Source organism: Chiloscyllium plagiosum, unplaced genomic scaffold (assembly GCF_037043375.1).
Source record: "Chiloscyllium plagiosum isolate Xiang-an unplaced genomic scaffold, Cpla_swu_hap1 HiC_scaffold_43, whole genome shotgun sequence".
NCBI lineage: Eukaryota > Metazoa > Chordata > Chondrichthyes > Orectolobiformes > Hemiscylliidae > Chiloscyllium > Chiloscyllium plagiosum.
In genome coordinates this window covers 9,174,951-9,192,180 of record NW_028270181.1, presented here as the reverse complement: position 1 = coordinate 9,192,180, position 17,230 = coordinate 9,174,951, and the positions used below count along the sequence as shown (strand labels likewise).

Genomic DNA, 17,230 nt, shown 5'->3' with positions numbered 1-17,230 from the left:
TGTGGAGAGAAATCAGATCAAGTGACACTTCCTCAGACCTGAGGGAAGGCTACTCGGCCTGAAATGTTAACTCTAATTTCTCTCCACAGATGCTGCCAGACTTGCTGAGCTTTTCCAGCAACTTCTGTTTTTGTTTCTGATTTCCAACATCTGCTATTCTTTTGGTTTTTATTTTGCAAACAAAATCCCGTTAGCTTTCCAAGAACAATCTCTCTCAAACTGTTTTTTAAAATAAATCTCTATGGCTACAAAAGTACTTGCAAATTAATAATTAATCTTCTTCTGTCTCATACACACACACACACACACACAGTATACACACGCGCACACACACAGAGTATGTACACACACACGCATACACACACACACTCACAGTATACACACATGCACACACACAGAGTATACACACACAGTACACACGCACATACACACGCGCACACACAGAGTATACACACACAGTACACCCACACACATACACACACGCACATACACACAGTACACACACACATACACACACGCGCACACACACAGTATACACACATGCGCACACACACAGAGTATACACACTCACACAGAGTATATACACACTGTGCACACACACACATACACACACAGAGTATACACACACAGTATACACATACACGCATACACACACACGTGAGCCCATGCACCATAAATTCAAAACCTAACATAAAATATTTTTAAAAATAAATAGTTCACATAACAATTCTAGGAGCACCTTCATTGCCTAGTTAATAGTCAATCACATTGCTGTGTTTCTGGAGTCACAACAGATTTGCTTCCTTCCTGATTGGATATCAGTAAGCCAGCTGGGATTTTACAACAACTGGCTGTGGTTAGGTGATTGTCATGAAGCTAGAAGCCAGTTTTTCCTTAAAACTCATTCTTGTTTTCTTAATTCTCAGTGGGATATGAACACATGACCCCAGAACATTAGCTGTTCTGATTTACTAGCTCAGTGACATTACCATTACAACAGTAGTGTCCCAAAGCAGCAGCTGAGGAATGAAACTATTGTCTCGTAGACAATTAAAGATGGCCAGTAAATGTTAGCCTTGCTATTCATATCTAGAAGCAACATCAAAATAAAGTGCACATCCTGTTTTATCTTGTTATCAGTAGAGTCAAGTTGCTGATTTCTGTGCTGTAAGGCTGTCCTGATTCAGCCCCCTGTGACACCGTTGTTGTAGACCACATTTTGCAGTGCTAGCACTCATCTGTTTGTCAACCAGATATTTGTTCTTGAGGCAACTAGTTGGGTACAGATCTGCCATGATTTCATTCAATGGCAGTGTAGCAGGGCTTTAAGAACATAGGAAATAGGAGCAGGAGTAGGCCATTCAGCCCCTCAAGCCTGCCCTGTCATTCTATAAGATCATAGCTGATCTGCCCCAGGCCTCAATTCCTCCATCTCTTCATGGCCCTCAAAACTCACAGCTCTATTTACCTCCTCTTTAAATACTTCATGAATTAGTCTCCACAACTCTCTGGGAGAGTATGTCTCAAATATTCACTTCCCTCTGGGAGATGAGAAGAAATTCCTTTGCAATAGTCTTCCCCTGCCCCCATGTTACATTGTAAAAGCTGTAAAAGTCTCCAACAAAATGGGGATAGCAGCTCCCTATCTTTGATGCAAGATGCAAAGGCAAAACCCACATCTTGGAGATCAGGGAGAGAAACTAATGCATTGAGCTCACTAGACACCAACAGGGTTAGCGACCCAGGTAAAACTGGAACACCTTATTATTGTGTTCCATCTTGTCCCGGATGGTAATAATTTCACTTCAGAATCACAGACTCCACTACAGAACGTATCAACACATCAATCATGATTGACTTTCAGTTCAACACCAAGGAACTGAAGCTCAGTCATTCAGATTTGGAATACACTTCAGGGCCTGCCTTTGTGGATAAACACCTGCAATCGGGCAGCACAGTTCAATGAAAGGCAAGGTTTCTCAGCTGGCAGGCCTTAATGGCAGGCCTTAGCTTGGGTTGGAGCAAGGGGTGATGGAGGGAGGGGTGTTGGCGTGAGGGGTGTTGGAGAGAGGAGTGTTGGAGAGAAGGGTGTTGGAGAGAGGGGTGATGGAGGGAAGTGTGGTGGAGCAAGGGGTGTTGGAGAGAGGGGTGGTGGAGGGAGGGGTGATGGAGGGAAGCATGGTGGAGCAAGGGATGTTGGAGAGAGGGGTGGTGGAGGGAAGGGTGTTGGAGAGAGGGGCGTTGGCGTGAGGGGTGTTGGAGAGAGGGGTGTTGGAGAGAGAGATGTTGAAATGAGGGGTGTTGGAGCGAGGGCTGGTGGAGGGAAGGATGGTGGATCGAGGGGGGTTGGAGCGAGGGTGTTGGGGCGAGGAGTGGTGGAGCGAGGGGTGGTGGAGGGAAGGGTGGTGGAACGAGGGGTGTTGAAGCGAGGGGTGGTGAAGCGAGGGGTGTTGGGGTGAGGGGTGTTGGGGCGAGGGGTGTTGGAGCGAGGGGTATTGGGGAGAGGGGTATTGGGGTGAGGGTTGGTGGAGCGAAGGGTGGTGGAGCGAGGGGTGTTGGAGCGAGGGGTGGTGGAGAGAAGGGTGTTGAGGCGAGGGGAGTTGGGGCGAGGTGTGTTGGAGAGAGGGGTTTTGGATCGAGGGGTATTGTAGGGAGGGGTTTTGGAGCGAGGGGTGTTGGGTTGAGGGGTGTTGGAGAGATGGGTGTTGGGGTGAGGGGTGTTGGAAGGGGGAGTGTTGGAGGGAGGGGTGTTGGAGAGAGGGGTGTTGGAGAGAGGGGTGTTGGAGCGAGGGGTGTTGGATCGAAGGGTGTTGGAGGGAGGGGTGTTGGCGCGCGGAGTGTTGGAGCGAGGGGTGTTGGAGCGAGGGGTGTTGGTGCGAGGGGTGTTGGAGCGAGGTGTGTTGGAGAGAGGGGTTTGGATCGAGGGGTATTGTAGGGAGGGGTTTTGGAGCGAGGGGTGTTGGGTTGAGGGGTGTTGGAGAGATGGGTGTTGGGGTGAGGGGTGTTGGAAGGGGGAGTGTTGGAGCGAGGGGTGTTGGAGGGAGGAGTGTTGGAGAGAGGGGTGTTGGAGCGAGGGGTGTTGGATCGAAGGGTGTTGGAGCGAGGGGTGTTGGAGCGAGGGGTGTTGGAGCGAGGGGTGTTGGAGCGAGGGGTGTTGGAGCGAGGGGTGTTGGATCGAAGGGTGTTGGAGGGAGGGGTGTTGGCGCGCGGAGTGTTGGAGCGAGGGGTGTTGGAGCGAGGGGTGTTGGTGCGAGGGGTGTTGGAGCGAGGTGTGTTGGAGAGAGGGGTTTGGATCGAGGGGTATTGTAGGGAGGGGTTTTGGAGCGAGGGGTGTTGGGTTGAGGGGTGTTGGAGAGATGGGTGTTGGGGTGAGGGGTGTTGGAAGGGGGAGTGTTGGAGCGAGGGGTGTTGGAGGGAGGAGTGTTGGAGAGAGGGGTGTTGGAGCGAGGGGTGTTGGATCGAAGGGTGTTGGAGCGAGGGGTGTTGGAGCGAGGGGTGTTGGAGCGAGGGGTGTTGGAGCGAGGGGTGTTGGAGCGAGGGGTGTTGGTGCGAGGGGTGTTGGAGCGAGGGGTGTTGGAGCGAGAGGTGTTGGAGAGAAGGGTGTTGAAGCGAGGGGAGTTTGGGCAAGGGGTGTTTTAGCGAGGATTGTTAGAGTGAGGAGTGGTGGAGAGAGGGTTGCTTGAGCAAAGGGTGTTGGGGTGAGGGGTGTTGCAGAGAAGGATGTTGGGGCGAGGGGAGTTGGAGCGAGGTGTGTTGGGCTGAGGGGTTTTGGGGCGAGGGGTGTTGGAGCGAGCGGTGGTGGAGCAAGGGGTGTTGGAGCAAGGGGTTTTGGGGTGTGGGTGTTGGAGTGAGCGGTGGTGGAGAGAGGGGTGGTGGAGTGAGGGGTTTTGGGGCGAGGGGTGTTGGAGCGAGGGGTGTTGGTGCAAGAGGTGTTGGAGCGAGGGGTGTTGGATGGAGAGATGGTGAGGCGAGAGGTGTCGAAGGGAGGGGTGTCTGAGGGAGTGGTGTTGGGGCGAGGGGCGTTGGAGCGAGATGTGTTGGAGCGAGGGGTGTTGGTGTGAGGGGTGGTGGAGAGAAGGGTGTTGGAGCGAGGGGTGTTGGAGAGAAGGGTGTTGAAGCGAGGGGAGTTTGGGCGAGGGGTATTTTAGCGAGGATTGTTGGAGTGAGGGGTGGTGGGCGAGGGGTGTTGGAATGTGGGGTGGTAGAGCGAGGTGTGTTGGAGCGAGGGGTGTTGGGGCAAGGGGTGGTGGAGCGAGGGGTGTTGGGGCGAGGCGTGTTGGAGCAAGGGGTGGTAGAGCAAGGGGTGGTGGAGCGAGGGGTGGTGGAGCGAGGGGTGTTGTGGCGAAGGGTGCTGGAGAGAAGGGTGTTGGGGGCGAGGGATGGTGGACCGAGGGGTGTTGGAGCATGGGTTGTTGGAGCTAGGGGTGTTGGGGCGAGTGGTGTTGGAGCGAGGGGTGTTGGGGTGAGGGGTGTTGGAGCGAGGTGTTTTGGGGCGAGGGGTGTTGGAGCGAGGGGAGTTGGAGAGAAGGGTGTTGGGGCGAGGGGAGTTGGAGCGAGGGGTGGTGGAGCAAGGGGTGTTGGAGCGAGGTGTTTTGGGGCGAGGGGTGTTGGAGCGAGGGGTGTTGGATGGAGAGATGGTGGGGCGAGAGGTGTCGGAGGGAGTGGTGTCTGAGGGAGTGGTTTTGGGGCGAGGGGCGTTGGAATATGGGATGGTAGAGCGAGGGGTGTTGGAGGGAGGGGTGTTGGGGCGAGATGTGGTGGGGCGACGGGTGTTGGAGGGAGGGGTGTTGGGGCGAGGGGTGGTGGAGGGTGTGGTGGTGGGCGAGGGGTGTTGGAGGAAGGGGTGGTGGGGCGAGCGATGGTGGAGGGTGGGGTGGTGGAGGGAAGGGTGTTCGAGCGAGGGGTGGTGGAGGGAGGGGTGTTGGACCGAGGGGTGGTGGAGGGAAGGGTGTTGGAGCGAGGGGTGTTGGAGCGAGGGGTGTTGGAGCGAGGGGTGTTGGTGCGAGGGGTGTTGGAGCGAGGGGTGTTGGAGCGAGAGGTGTTGGAGAGAAGGGTGTTGAAGCGAGGGGAGTTTGGGCAAGGGGTGTTTTAGCGAGGATTGTTAGAGTGAGGAGTGGTGGAGAGAGGGTTGCTTGAGCAAAGGGTGTTGGGGTGAGGGGTGTTGCAGAGAAGGATGTTGGGGCGAGGGGAGTTGGAGCGAGGTGTGTTGGGCTGAGGGGTTTTGGGGCGAGGGGTGTTGGAGCGAGCGGTGGTGGAGCAAGGGGTGTTGGAGCAAGGGGTTTTGGGGTGTGGGTGTTGGAGTGAGCGGTGGTGGAGAGAGGGGTGGTGGAGTGAGGGGTTTTGGGGCGAGGGGTGTTGGAGCGAGGGGTGTTGGTGCAAGAGGTGTTGGAGCGAGGGGTGTTGGATGGAGAGATGGTGAGGCGAGAGGTGTCGAAGGGAGGGGTGTCTGAGGGAGTGGTGTTGGGGCGAGGGGCGTTGGAGCGAGATGTGTTGGAGCGAGGGGTGTTGGTGTGAGGGGTGGTGGAGAGAAGGGTGTTGGAGCGAGGGGTGTTGGAGAGAAGGGTGTTGGAGCGAGGGGTGTTGGAGAGAAGGGTGTTGAAGCGAGGGGAGTTTGGGCGAGGGGTATTTTAGCGAGGATTGTTGGAGTGAGGGGTGGTGGGCGAGGGGTGTTGGAATGTGGGGTGGTAGAGCGAGGTGTGTTGGAGCGAGGGGTGTTGGGGCAAGGGGTGGTGGAGCGAGGGGTGTTGGGGCGAGGCGTGTTGGAGCAAGGGGTGGTAGAGCAAGGGGTGGTGGAGCGAGGGGTGGTGGAGCGAGGGGTGTTGTGGCGAAGGGTGCTGGAGAGAAGGGTGTTGGGGGCGAGGGATGGTGGACCGAGGGGTGTTGGAGCATGGGTTGTTGGAGCTAGGGGTGTTGGGGCGAGTGGTGTTGGAGCGAGGGGTGTTTGGGTGAGGGGTGTTGGAGCGAGGTGTTTTGGGGCGAGGGGTGTTGGAGCGAGGGGAGTTGGAGAGAAGGGTGTTGGGGCGAGGGGAGTTGGAGCGAGGGGTGGTGGAGCAAGGGGTGTTGGAGCGAGGTGTTTTGGGGCGAGGGGTGTTGGAGCGAGGGGTGTTGGATGGAGAGATGGTGGGGCGAGAGGTGTCGGAGGGAGTGGTGTCTGAGGGAGTGGTTTTGGGGCGAGGGGCGTTGGAATATGGGATGGTAGAGCGAGGGGTGTTGGAGGGAGGGGTGTTGGGGCGAGATGTGGTGGGGCGACGGGTGTTGGAGGGAGGGGTGTTGGGGCGAGGGGTGGTGGAGGGTGTGGTGGTGGGCGAGGGGTGTTGGAGGAAGGGGTGGTGGGGCGAGCGATGGTGGAGGGTGGGGTGGTGGAGGGAAGGGTGTTCGAGCGAGGGGTGGTGGAGGGAGGGGTGTTGGACCGAGGGGTGGTGGAGGGAAGGGTGTTGGAGGGAGGGGTGTTGGAGCGAGGATGGGTCATGTAGTACTTTTTGTTAGTGAATCCAGCCGCAAATTAACTAATTAAAACAGAAGTAATTAAAACACACTGCCAACCAGGGACTGTGTAGCAATTATACAAGAATAAATAGTGAAAGAGGGAGACGGGTTAAGTCAAAATGGAGTTGGAGGGGGAGATAATGCCTTCCAGTCCCCAGGCTGCCCACCTCATTATAAAGGATACCAAGATATGAACAGAGCCACCGAAGATCGTAAGACAGCTGGAACTGTGACCCCCTCCATAGCCCACTGCCTAGACCTGTTGATGGCTATTTTAATGTCTTGTGTTAATTAAGCTTTGGGCACTCAATTTAATTGATTAAGGGTGAGGTGGGTGATGAACTATAAAGGATAGGAATGCTTCATCTTATGCTTTCAGCTAATTCTGCTTCCAGTACATGAGATATCAGTTCAGAGCATCTCTTGGTTCTGGGTCTCTGCACATACATTGTTCCTGAGGTTGCTAGCTCTTTATCTCTCAGGCTGTTAAACTCCTTCTATATTGTAGCATTCCTTCATTGACATCTGTATATAGTGAGTTGTTAAGTACAGCTCTGTATTTCAGTGTATGAGACCTCTCACCATATCCTCAGTATTGAGTGGCCTCTTCTCTCTTCAATGCTTTCAGAGTCATGCGACTGGTTACAGCATCATAACTTACAGCAATCACATTGTACCCCATGGAGATCCTAAAGAGACTTGACATTGTTGGGGGAGATAGAGAGGGGGATGGTGGTAATGTCACAGGACTGTGAATAGAAATGCCTAGGTAATGGTTTCAGATCCCAGCAAACAGCTGGTAGAATTACAATACGATTAATAAAATCCTCGAATTGTAAACCAGACTCAGCCAACATGGAAACAGATAAATTGTTTTAAGAATTTATCTGGTTCACTAATGTCCTTTTAGGGGAAGGAAATCTGCCATCCCTACCCAATCTGGCCTACTTGTGACTCCAGACCCACAGCAATGTGTTTGGCATCTTAACTCTCTTCTGAAATGGCCACAGCAAGACACCCCATTTCAAGGACGGTTAAGAACGGGCTACAAATGTAGGTTTTACAAAAAACAAGGTACTTAGTAAATGCCTAAGGTAATGACTATGGTAGTTAAATGTCCTTCATTGGCCAGGTATGTCCAAACAGGGTGAAAAACATTAGGGACATGAATACAGCTGAAACTTGACTTGGGACCAGGGGTGTGGGGTGAGTTGGGGATTAACAGTACAGAGTAAAGCAGTCCACCAACAGCCACCTTTAACTCCAGTGTAAAGGACTGCAAGTGAACAGACCCTTGGCGGTGGGGATTGCTGGCTGTCTCAGAACATGTAATGCTCAATTGCAGTAACCTCAACATTGTGCTTGCAATTTAACTGAGGACCCACAGATCACAGAATGCCTACAGTGTGGAAGCTGGCCATTTAGCCCGTCAAGTTCATACCAACCCTCTGAAGAGCCACCCACCTCTCTACCTTGTTCCCCCATGGCTAATCCACCCTAACATGCACATCTTTGGACCATGGGAACAAAACCAGAGCAGCTGCAGGAAACACATGAGGACACAGGGAGAACGTGCAAACCCCACACAGACAGTCACCCAAGGCTGGAATTGAACCCACATTCCCTTGCGCTCTGGGGCAACAATGCTGCCACTGAGCTACCATGTTGTCCTGGTTTTCCAGTCCTTGCCAGTAAAAACTAGGAGAGAATACAGCAGCAATTGAAGGGGGTGAAGACAAGCCTCACAGCCACCTTACTGTATGCTGATGTGAGAGACTTTGTTCCCCATCGTCGTGCTGAAGGTGTACTTTCACATCTTTAGAGGTTCCTCTGACAACTTTGGAGGTATATAGATTTCAGTGTTGGAGCTCTCATCTACTGGATTAGCATGGGTGCTGCCTAAACTGTTTTACTTGGAAGCTCAGGTGAGGCCAACATGACCAGCAGCATTGAGAAACCAGCAAGAGAAGCAACTGGATTCTCCGCATAGACTTCCCATTCACCAGGAGAGAAGAGCTGAGCAGAAAGCTACAGCACCCAGAAAACCAGAACAGCATTGGAGGGCCCACACACACAGGAGATAGATATTTTCGACTGTTCATGAGTGTCTCTGTAGCAAGCGGGACTTGAACCCTTGCCTCATGACTCAGATAAGCTTGCGCAATGTTTGCGACTTCAGGGTTTCTGGGAGCTATATCGCATGTATTGATTTCCGTCGCCATGGCCCACATTCCCCCATCGAGGCACCATTCAGTGTCTTCCCTCCCTCCAGCTGTGTTTGTGAGAGGACAGTTCCCTTCCTCACCCACTCCCTTGGGTTCTGAGCTCTGTTCACGCGCAGGGAGTGAAGAACAGAGTCTATAAGTGAGATTGTTGATCCAAGCTGAGTGAATGGTTGGCCAGCATTTGTTAGGAGTGAAGAATCACATTGCGTGAAGAGATAGTGAGTGTCAGTGGTCTCTGGGCAGATAAGGATGTGTATAGCAATGGGTGCAGTTGTAAGAGATGTTCGTGTAAGAACTGATGTGCTGGAAACGAATGGCGATGGTAGAGTAATTGGGTTTGGGGCCTTTAAGCAGATAAATGTACCACTGTACATTACTGGCCATGTCCATTTCAATCATTAAACCCCAGTGTAACATTCAAGGAGGCGTTGTTAAAAAAAGATGTACTTTTGAACATGAACTCTCTTCATTTTCAATATGTTCTACCCTTCCCCCAACTATTAGCCATTTTCACAGTAGCATTGTTCTTTTAAGACTGGAGTGAAAATTGCAGGAAATTAACCACAAATACTTGCGCTTATTGATCTGTTGCTGCAGATTGTAGCTCCTTCCACCAGGAGATCTGCTGTTGTGGTACAGCACATGAGTGAGTGTCTGACAGTGAAAAAACAAAACAGCGCTGGAGAATCTAACAACTGTAAGGAGAAAGTGGGGTGAAGTTGTCCAGACTGTGGTGGCACAGTGGGTAGTGGGTGTTGATGTATTTGTGAGAGTGTGCATAAATACAGGAATGCTAGAAGATATTTGGCACCGAACACCTCAAGTCAGGCACCACCTCAACAGAACCTGCCTCCCCACATTCCCAGGTACTGCATTCCAGTCTATGACTACTCACTGGGTGAAAAGGATTTTCTTCTTCACATAACTTTAAGTCTATGCTCTCTTGTTCTTTATTTTTTACAATTGGAACAGTTTCTCCATACTTACTCTATCCAACCCACACAGTATTTTGAAAACCTCAATTAAATCTTCTCATAGCTGTCTTCTCTCCAAGAACTTCTTCAATCTATCCTCATCACTGAAAGTGACAGGATGGTTTGGGGCAGTTAGTCATCCTGCACGCCCTCATCTGTTCACACCCACACTGTCCAGAACGAGGGGTCACAGTCTAAGAAGAAGGGATAGCCAATCAGGACTGAGGTGAGGAAGAATTTCTTCACTCAGAGAGTTGTGAACCTGTGGAATTCTCTTCCACAGGAAGCTGGGGGGTCAGTTCATTAGATAGATTCAAGAGGCAGCTGGATGCGGCCGTTGCGGCTAAAGGCATCATTGGTATGGAGAGAGGGCGGCAATGGGATACTGAGATTGTATGGTCAGCCATGATCATTGTGGATGGTGTGCAGGCTCGAAGGGCCGAATGGCCTACTCCACCTATTTTCCATGTTTCTATGTGACCTCTCAACATCTGTCATTCAACAACACTTAGGCTGACTCCTCATACAGCTGCCCCGCACTTTACCCTGCAGAAGAGATCAGCTCTGATCAACTGGCCCAAATATTGAGCATTTCGTTTCAAGGTAGAGTTTTTTTTTATTTTGCTCTTGAGTTTTCAAGAACCCCTCCATTTGTCTAATGATCCATAAATGGAAATTTAAACCACCAACATTTCAAAGGTCTCTGCTTTATTCCATGGGTCGTTACTAGTTCACCAGGAAACCAGCATGGTGATGAAATGGCCGGTTTAAAAAAAATCACAATGTCGAGGTGCCAGTGTTAGACTGGGGTGGACAAAGTGAAAAATCACACAACACCAGGCTATAATGCAACAGGTTTATTTGGAAGTTCAAGCTTTCGGAGTGCTGCTCCTTCATCTCACTAGCTCCCTGACAAAGGGGAGTGCTCTGAAAGTTTGTACTTACAAATTAACCTGTTGGACTATAACCTGGTGATGAGTGATCTTTAAAAAAAATCACTGACACTGATGTGTTGGATTTGTCTGCATTTTCCCGTGTGCTTCTCACTCCCAAATCCTGCCCCTTCTTTCAACATGATGTGAACTTAGGATGGGAGTCTATCTGATATTTTTAGTGTTTTTTTAAATCTCTGTCCCTTATTACTTGTGAGATTATTGCCTGTGTTTCTGAAAGTTCGGGATGTTGAAACCTCCAGGAATACATCCAATCAGAGTTAGTAATCTTAATTAGGGTGGTTGAAGGTCAAAGTTCAGTCTCTGGCCCAACACCTGTCTGAAGTTGACCATGAACTGAGATGAGCTATTGGTAGAAACCTGAACTAACCTGATTCTCTCTCAATTACCTTCAATGTCACATGGCGCCCACTGTGACTCAAGAATAGTGGACCTACATGACCTCACTGTTTTAAGAACCTTGGCAGGACTGAAAAGAAATAACTCACTGTTCTACTTTTTCAACAGAACCATCTGATTTTACCACCTAAATTTTATCTCTGAATCATTTTTCATTGCGCACTATCCTGTCTATGCACCATTTTTGAAAGACCATAAACTTGAATAAAGTCAAACCATTGTATGAATTATTCAGAAGTTGGAATACATAATCAATTTTTTATTGCCTGTATCCCCTCATGGATCCATAAACTGGGTCACTCGCTGCTTTTATTTTCAAAAGTCAACTTGTTTTTGGAAATACTAGTTTGTTTGGTACAGAGTCACTCATTGCAGTAATTTCTCACATGACCTTGTAAAAGACTCTTCCACTCATTATTTGCCATAGAATCATAGAATTAGGGTTGGAGGGACTGAGCTATAAGGACAGGCTGAACAGGATGGGGTTGTTTTCCCTGGAGCGTCGGAGACTGAGGAGTGACCTTATAGAAGTTTATAAAATCATAAAGGGCAAGGATAGAGTAAATAGACAAGGTCTTTCCCCTGGGATGAGGGAGTCCAGAACTAGAGGGCATAGGTTTGGGGTGAGAGGGGAAATATTTAGAAGGGACCTAAGGGGCAATTTTTTCATGCAGTACCTGTTTGGATTGAGCTGCCAAAGGAAGTGGTGGAGTAGACAAGCAGGAGGCTGGAAGAGCACAGCAAGCCAGGCAGCATCAGGAGGTGGAGAAGTCAATGTTTTGAGTGTAACCCTTCCCCGAAATGTCAACTTCTCCACCTCCTGATGCTGCCTGGCTTGCTGTGTTCTTCCAGCCTCCTGCCTGTCTACTTTGCATACCAGCATCTGCAGTTTCTTTGTCTCTCAAGGAAGTGATGGAGGCTGGTACAATTACAACATTTAAAAGGCACCTGGATGGGTGTATGAATAGGAAGGGTTTGGAGGGATATGGGCCAAATGCTGGTAAAGGGGACGAGATTAATTTAGGATATCTGGTCGGGATGGACGAGTTGGACTGTTTCTGTGCTGTTCATCTCTATGACCATCTGGCTCTATAACAGCAGTGACTTGAATTTACAAAGCACATTAAACTGTCCCCAAACCACTTCACAGAAATGCTAGAACTTTGAGCAAGTCTAACTGTATAAAGGCAACAGAACATAGTAAAGTGCACATTAAAATAATTAGATACAGGGCGGAGATTGGCTACTCACTAGACCTAACAGAATGGGGTCAGGTTAGCTCAGTTGGCTGATTTACAATGTACGCTAACACTAACATCATAGGTTCAATCTCCATACCTGCAAAGCTTACCATTGAAGGGTTCTCCTTCTCGACCTCTGCCCTTACAATCAGGGGCCTTCCATTTAAGGCAGAGATTAGATTCCCTACAGTGTGGAAACAGGCCCTTCGGCCCAACTAGTCCACACCGACCCTCTGAAGAGTACCCACCCAGACCAATTTCCCTCTGACTAATGCACCTAACACTATGGGCAATTTAGCATGGCCAATTCACCTAACCTGCACATCTTTGGACTGTGGGAGGAAACCGGAGGACCCGGAGCAAACCCACGCAGACACGGGGAGAATATGCAAACTCCACACAGACAGTCGCCCGAGGCTGGAATCAAACCTGGGACCCTGGTGCTGTGAGGCAGCAGTGCTAACCACTGAGCCACCATGCCGCCCTATAAGGGATTTTTTTTTAATCAGAGATAGTTTTCCTCAAAAGGCAACAGGTGAAGAGTCTGTGAACATTTTGAAGACAAAAATGATTAGAGACTTGATAAGCAAAGAGGGTGAAAGGTTATCAGAGGTATGGGCAGGAATATGGAGAAATCAGATCAGCTATGATCTTATTAAACACTGGAGCAGGCTCAAAGGGCTGAGAGACCTAGTCCTGTGCCTAATTTAACACATTTGTATTGGACAAAACTTAACACCGAGTCACATTAGGAGATGTGCTACGAATCTTCTCCAAAATCTCAAATTAGGAGATCTTAAGAAAGGGGAGGGTTGCAGAGCTCAATTTGAGGAAGTATCTTAAATAAGGAGAGGCAGAAATCCAATTTGGACAATCATGCCTATGATGGCTTCTTAACAGAGCTTCCAAACTAGTCTCTCACACCCCTGCTTTGTCTCCAGACTAGCGTTGACACTGTAGACCAAATCATGTCCGTCAATCCTTGCTCCCAACATTCTCCTTGAAGATGTTGCTTCAAAACTGGCTGTGACACCAAGGTCTTGGTCACAGAAACAGAAATAGCTGGAAAAGCTCAGCAGGTCTGGCCGCATTGGTGGAAGGAAATCAAAGTTAATGTTTTGGGTCAAGTGACCCTTCCTCAGAAGGGAAGGATTTCGGTCACCTTTCCTCATATGGTCAGGAGGACCTATAAAGTATAGACACAACTATCTTTTCACAGTTATAAATATATCAGCTTCCTCCAACATCTCAGTCAGTGTTTTCCAAATCATAACACAGTTATGTATATATAAAAAACAAATTTCCTGATCTCCCTTCAATTTGTTAGTGAATGATCTTATTCTGCAGCATTGGATTACCAGCCCTCCTACAGCGTTCTATTGTTTAATTGTCCTACCTTTTCCTATGAGACTGCGAGTCTTGTAATACATCTGATTGTGCTGTCCTGGATTGGTTAAGCCTGGGTGTACACTCTGAGCAAAGTAAACAGCACCACAGAAAATGGGGAGGTGGTGGCCCAGTGGCATTATCACTGAGCTATTAATTCAGAGACTCAGATAATGTTCTGGGGAATCTAGTTTCAAATCCTGCCATGGCAATTGGTGGGCTGTGAATTCAATAAAGGTCTGGAATTGAATAGCCTACTGATGACCATGAATCCATTGTTGGGAAAATCCCATCTGGTTCACTAATGTCCTTTAGGGAAGGAAGCTTTGCCCAGTCTGACTCCAGACCCCCAGCAGTGTGGTTGGGCATGAATAGTCAGTGCTAGCCTAGCCAGTGACACCCTCATCTTCTGAATGAATGGGAAGCGCTATTAAAAGCAGAGCTATAGCATACATGCAGATGTTTTCTGACTGAAATCATGGTAAACAAATCTGTTGGACACTTAGAAACTAGTGCCACCTCTGTATTGTTCATGCCTGGGTTATGGCTGAAGGGGATGTTAATTCTGAAGTTGACTCTCTGCTGGGAGGGGCAATGGGGCTAGCTCAGTGCAACGAAACAACATTAAAGAGTTTTGCTTCCAGCCACTCTAATGGTATAAATATAGCTGAGCAGAATAAACCACACAAAAACAATCAGATAGAGTGTGGAGATAGACTCCTTCCTTCCACTGTGCCCGATAGATTGAGGGTCTCTTCAGCTCAGTTGGCTGGACAGCTGGTTTGCAATGCAGAGTGACACCAACAGCTTGGGTTACCATGAAAGTTTCTCCTTCTCAATCTCTCCCCTCACCTGAGGCATGGTGACCTTCAGGCTAAACTGCCACCAGTCATCTGTCTGTAATGGGAGATCAGCCCTACGATATGGTAACATTGCAGTGACTTTTACCCAATACAGTCAATGAAGTAAAACCAAAACATGTGACCTCAGTTAATCAGTCTCTATCTCAATGCTCCCTCTCCCATGAGCTCCTGGCCTTTCTAGAACTGCAGTACAGAAATAGTGCTGCACTGTCAGAGGTGCATCTTTCAGGTAACACATCAAGCTGAAGCCTGAGATGTAAACACCACAGCTTCGCCATTCTCCCAAGAACAAGGGAGTTCTTTTTTCTCTATTGAAGTCAATTATGGGAGATGTTCAACACGCTGTCGACTCGTTATTCACTGTATTAATCTGTCACCAAAAGTCACATAATCTGCATAGTGCCTGATCAATTGGCAACACTAAGGCAGGAGGTGGTACGGTGGCTCAGCGGTTAGCATTGCTGCCTCATAGTTCCAGGGACCTGGGTTTGGTTTCACCCTCAGGCAATATCTCTTTGGAGTTTGCACATTGCCCTATTTCCACGTGGGTTTCTGCTGGGTACTCTGGTTTCTTCCCACAGTCCAAAGCTGTGTAGGTTAGGTGAATTGGCCACGCTAAATTGCCCATAGTGTGCAGGTGAGGTGGATTAGCCAGGAGATATGCAGAGTTATTGGGAATGGGCTGGATGCCGTTCACAGGATTGATGGGCTGAATGATTTGCTTTCACCCTGTAGGGATTCTACGAGTTTATAAAACCTGTCACCCAATCATTCAAGAAGTTTATTCTTTGCAAAGACAAAAACAAAGAACAAACTCACATTATCAAAGAAGTATATTTTTCGAGACAAGGCAATGTGTGGGAGAGTCAGGTGTTTACAGAGAAGCAATCTTCCCGAACCTGGTGACTTCTCAATATTGTAGCAAAGCCAGCCTTACAGCAACTCCAGTGGCCCCTAGTTTGATCTTAACTCAGTGCATTGATGTTTTGTGAGTTTATGATTGAAGATCAAACACAGCTGTCTTCTAGAGATCTGGATAATTAAAATGATCTGAGGAAGTGTTCCACTTCGACAATACATTTTGAATTGCAGATTTTTTATTTTGTTTCCATAATGTTGCACTGTACAATCTGTCCTTTCAGCACAGTGACGTGGGTTGGAGCTCCTGCCTGTATCTACCCCATGTTTGGTGATGATTGGCACCAGTGCAGCAAACTCACCCTCCAAGGGAACTGGAATGTCAGTCTGGAGTTTTAAGGTAAGTCTTTGCATGTCAAAAGGCTTAAGCTGACTGACTGTAAATACGCTCGATTTTATATTTTCATTTTATTTTAGACTATTGGAGCTGGAACAAATAAGGTAAACGTACTGCTTCTGATTCAGCAAGTCAGGCACCACGTCTATTGGCTTTGCGGGGAGCCCAGTGTTAGTGTTCTAGAATGACACTTGGACCTCAATGGTTAAATTACAAGGAGCGATTACACAAGTTGTTTCCCAATATTCCCAACTGAATATATTCAGAATTGTTACGTCCTTGTGTTTTGCCAAACACTGAGGCGCAAATGTATTTTTGGGCTTCTTTCGAACTCATTGGGCCAGACATCAACAGCATAATCAACGAGTCAATCTGTGACAATTCTGTTGCAATAGGAAATTGTTGAGAGACCTCTGAAATCTGTAAGTTATTATTTTTGTTATGTGGGATTTTGGATTCCTCTTTATTACACATGAGCTAAGAGCATTCCCCTGTGTACCTGTGCTTGATGCTCAAATTCAGTCTCAAATAAAGACATTACAATTGACACAAGCTCTTTTATCAGGCATTTAAGGAGTTTACAAGGTGTCTTATTTAGGAAGGTCCCTGAGGAAGAAACAGACCCTAATATATAGACATTGATGATATAGATGGCAATCACAGTGCGTTCAGGGACTATCTCAACCTGGAGTGAGTCGATATATTTATATGCTTATAATATGGCACAAATACACATGAACATACGAATTACAGGCAGAAGTAGGTCAGTTAGCCCCTTGAGTCTACCCTGCCATTGAATAACATTATGGCTGATCTGTTTGTGTTTAGAACTCCACATTCCTATCTACTACCAATAATCTTTGATTCCAGTGCCTAACAAGCACCGATCTACACCCCTCTTCAAAGTATTCAATACCCCATCTCCACTGCCTTTCTGAGGCAAACATTTCCAAAGTCAAACAATAGCCCTGACAAGGTACATGCAGAAAGGATGTGAGTGCATCCAAAACTAGGAGACTACCCCTAGGCAAAGCAAGTTCCTCTCAACTCCACCCAAAGAGGATGATCTTTAATTTTTAAACAGTGTCTCCTGGGTCTGAATGCATTGATATCCTTTCTGTATGTACCTTATCAGGACCATTGTGTACACTTCAACTCAGGGCAAGAGTATGGCTAGCTAGTCACAGAGCCTTATCGAAATATCTAAATCCGCAACAATGGGCCTTGCTTACATATATCCAGCCAGTTGTTAGTTATCCTATTCCCATTGTACTGGTTTGATAGTCTCAAGATCATACCACAAAGGATGAATTCAGAAGCAAAAAAAAACCTTTGTCCCATCAGTTAGGGCTCAAAATAGACCCAGAACTCAGAAACAACGGGACAATACTCAAAGCAACTATCTCACCTAGTTCCCCTTGACAACGCTTAAAAGATTTTTCACAACC

At 48.5% G+C, this 17,230-nt stretch overlaps 1 protein-coding gene across 1 annotated transcript in view; it reads left to right on the top strand.

Moving 5' to 3' along the window:
- LOC122541903 (ras-GEF domain-containing family member 1A-like) overlaps positions 1–17,230 on the top strand; it is a 221,944-nt gene that overhangs the window by 48,189 nt on the left and 156,525 nt on the right. Inside the window, exon 2 of the mRNA XM_043679087.2 lies at positions 15,670–15,785. Within this exon, the coding sequence (XP_043535022.1) occupies positions 15,720–15,785 (66 nt within the window). The 5' untranslated portion in view covers positions 15,670–15,719. The remainder of the gene's footprint in view (positions 1–15,669; positions 15,786–17,230) is intronic.